This window comes from Triticum aestivum, chromosome 5B (assembly GCF_018294505.1).
Source record: "Triticum aestivum cultivar Chinese Spring chromosome 5B, IWGSC CS RefSeq v2.1, whole genome shotgun sequence".
NCBI classification, from domain to species: Eukaryota; Viridiplantae; Streptophyta; class Magnoliopsida; order Poales; family Poaceae; genus Triticum; species Triticum aestivum.
The window spans coordinates 549,955,798-549,959,243 of record NC_057807.1 but is presented as its reverse complement, the minus strand read 5'-3'; the positions used below and the strand labels follow the sequence as shown (position 1 = coordinate 549,959,243).

The window sequence follows — 3,446 nt, the reverse complement described above, 5'->3', positions numbered from 1 at the left end:
TATCATGAACAAGGAAATATAATAATAATCCTTTTATTATTGCCTCTAGGGCATATTTCCAACAGTCATTACAACCCTAGATCTCTCTATATATATCCCCAGGATACATCATATGTTGCAATGCATACAGCAAACACCCAGAACACCACTTCATCCAAAAACAAAACAAAAAATAACACTCTGGCCGCCATTGTATGATCTACATCCTCCTTTGTTCTTCTCCCATGGCATATGGATTCAAGATCTGTTTCCCGCGCGAGGTGAATGGTAATCTGATTGTGTGGTATTGAGAAAGATGTTGCTTCGATCAAGAAGTCAGCCCGTAAAGAAAAGAGAATTAAACACAGGATTCCTAACTAAAGGTTGTGGCAATGAGCCTGATGGCGCAGAAGTGATGCTTCCATAGAGCATCCACAACCTATGGATGCAATGAAACTAAGTTTAACTTCCGGTACTATCATTATTCTTGCCATGTTCAAATAGGTACTCCCTCTGTCTGATAATATTATTGGACAGAGGGAGTAGTTTACATAAACGCGGGGAATTTTGCAACATCCTTGGCACGTTGACAGCAATGCAGTGGCACTAATAAGCCGCAGTTTATTTAGATATGAACTCATGATACAGAACAAGAATTATTCAATTGCAATCATACCCATCTCACTAATTTAGTTTGGAAAATGAACATCAATTATGCAGCAAGCAGTATCATCCGGTCAAATTCCATTCTCTCAACACGAAAATAAAGCAGTCAAACGCCAAGATAGTTGGAGACAATGCCTTCACACGTGGGCTACTATTACAGCAGTAATAGAACAGAGACTTGCAATGAACACTCCGAAGTCCGTAATGTGAACAAAGTCAGCGGCAAATCACAAGGTTCTACACATCAAGGACAAGTTTAATCAGCTCTTCTACTACATGCCAAGCGCATCAAACATCTCAACTCCTAATACACGCAAAATAAAACTGCGACTATCAGTCAGTTTGTAAAACATCAAACAAAGTTAGCGCCATCCTCGCTCACTATAATAAAGCTCTAAGAAGCATCGTTATCTATGTGTCCCGGGTCAACTATTTTAGCAGTTCCCTGACTCTGCATGGGGTGCAGTGCATCAACATCACCCCCACTGTCGTGGTGGTGGCACTTGAGCAGACGACATAGTATAGAAGAGTAAAACAGCCAGTCAAGGTCACTTGCCATCAAAGCAGGTTCTTCTAGAAATTCCTAGGCTCATACAACGGGAAGGAGCCTGTCCGAGCCTTCTCACCACGGATGTCACGCTGGTGGGAGTTGGGATCTCTGCTTGTCTCAGGACGCACTCTTGTGCCCGCCTCATTCCTTTCTTCATTTATGCCAGTGGTGCTCAGGATTGGCCCGCCAAAGAATATTGATTGGCCTGTGTACGTCAACCTCTCGGACAGCTGCCCCGAAGGAATCGCTGATGAAGTTGTGTTGGCAGGTGCAAGATTTCTCCCATGGTTGCCTGGTTCACCACTTGGATTCACCAAGAAACTTGGGTTTCTTGCAGGCAGCTCAACACCGGGCCCTGTTCTTGTTGTTTGCATGGGCACTGACACGTACCGACCAGCCTCTTGATCCCAGACAACAGAGGCTCTTCGGTTCTCCCTGACATATGATGTGGCTGACTGGAACATTGGGTTGTTACTTATATGTGTGGCAGGAACATGTGGCCTTGTAATCCCTAGCGCAGGCCTTTTAGGAGGTGGAGCTGGATGAGGTGCTACACGAAATTGAGCATGAGGGGCAAACTTGTGGATGTGGACCGGGCTGTTTAAACTGTTTGCAGTCTGTGTGCCAGTCTCATAGTCATCGTAACTGGCAAGACTCTGCGGATACAAGTTCCGTAGAGGGAACAGCAGCATCTCACTCCTCGATTCCTTTGTAGCACTGTAGTCAACACTCATGCTACTCCTGACATTGGCATTGCCACTGGAGCTAATATCAGCTTCATTGCCATGGCGGGCATCTATTGGTCGGAGAATAGAGGATGATGCCCGAGCTTTTGCTGCAGCTTTCATCACCTCGTTTCTTTCCGGCTTTGCAAGGCTTCGGGCACTAATCTTGACTGGCTTCTTGGCTTTGTTTGCTCTTTCAGCGTATCCAGCAGCATCAGGATCAACGGTTGAAGAAACCATCCCAGGGTCCAAATGTGGAATCATTTCATCTTGGTTGAAAGTTTCAGCACAACTAAATTCAGTAGTCTTACAATTGTCTCCAACAATATAAATATTTTTTCCAACTGAGAGTCATGATTAAACTTTCAAAAATCTTGCAATTTACACAGGCATCTTACCTGATAAATAAATATTCTTGGAGGTGTACGCAGTTGTCACTCCGGGAGCTACTGGCTATACGACGAAGGCAGCGCAAGCGGGGGCAGGCCACAATTATTTATTGCTTTTACTGGGTTTTGAACCCTGAACCTCTTGGTTGTAAGTTTATGCAATTAACCAGTTCACCATCAGTCCGAACTATGAAAGAGGACCGGACATTACACTTCAACACCACCCATCACGTCTAGTCTATTTTAGTCCTTAGACGTGGGATTGATGTAGACCGCAGAATCGTTTATTGAAACTCTTGGCTCAGGTACCATATTTAGTTAGAGATAAGGAGAGATGGAGATAGAATTAGTTTTAATATACTATGACTTGTCTTGTGCTCCAAGTTTCACCACATGTTGTACTTTTTATATACCCCTACGAGTGTCAGATCAATACAGCTACACATAACAACACAACCATCCTACAATTTCTACATGATATTAGAGCAGTTTGTCCAACGACGCTGATCCTAGGACCTTCCACCACTTCCGCAGTGTGTCGCCTCCGGGTAGATTAATCTCCTCTCCCCGAGGGCGTGGCTTCCGACCATCAAAGATAGACCGGTTCATTAGATAGATTAGATCCAATTAGATTTTCATAGGTTTCCAATTTCGAGTTTTCCAAAATCCATCCACTAGATTAATTCAATTAGCCACCAAATAAAATCCTGCTGCCCTCAAATTCCAGCAAAAATTGGTGCTTATACCGGCGGCCAATCGTACAACACCTATCGACGTACGCGGCGGCGATCACCTGCGGCATCAAGCTACACATCTCGTGGCTTTGGGCGGCTCCCTCGACACCAGGCACACGACACCTTCGATCCGGAAGGCCGCGCCGGCCGCGGCATCCTCGCATCGTGAGCTAGCTTGGTAATTTGGCCAGTGATGGATCAAGCCTCAGGCTAGCTAGCTTTGCACAGGCTGAGAGATCAAGGGCAACGACGACCACCTCCTCGCGTCCACCAGCCGAGGCCACACAGGAGGGCCGGCCACGAGCACGCACGGCAGGAATCGCGCAAGCGTGATCCAGAGCGGCCACCGGCTCCTCAAACAGCCACCAGCAGCCTCCATTATCTTTTTTTTTAAGATCCAGCA

The 3,446-nt window shown here is 45.9% G+C and overlaps 1 protein-coding gene across 1 annotated transcript; it reads right to left on the bottom strand.

Annotated features, from left to right (window-relative positions):
- Nucleotides 1-1,077: 1,077 nt before the first annotated feature.
- Nucleotides 1,078-2,184, bottom strand: LOC123116880 (probable protein S-acyltransferase 20). The gene has a single exon (XM_044537760.1). It carries the CDS (start codon nt 2,182-2,184, stop codon nt 1,219-1,221), a length of 966 nt encoding a protein of 321 aa, XP_044393695.1. The 3' UTR covers nt 1,078-1,218.
- Between the last annotated feature and the right edge of the window lie 1,262 nt (nt 2,185-3,446).

Coding starts and splice junctions, on each gene's coding strand:
- LOC123116880 (XM_044537760.1), bottom strand. CDS start 2,184: ATGATTCCACATTTGGACCCTGGGATGGTTTCTTCAACCGTTGATCCT.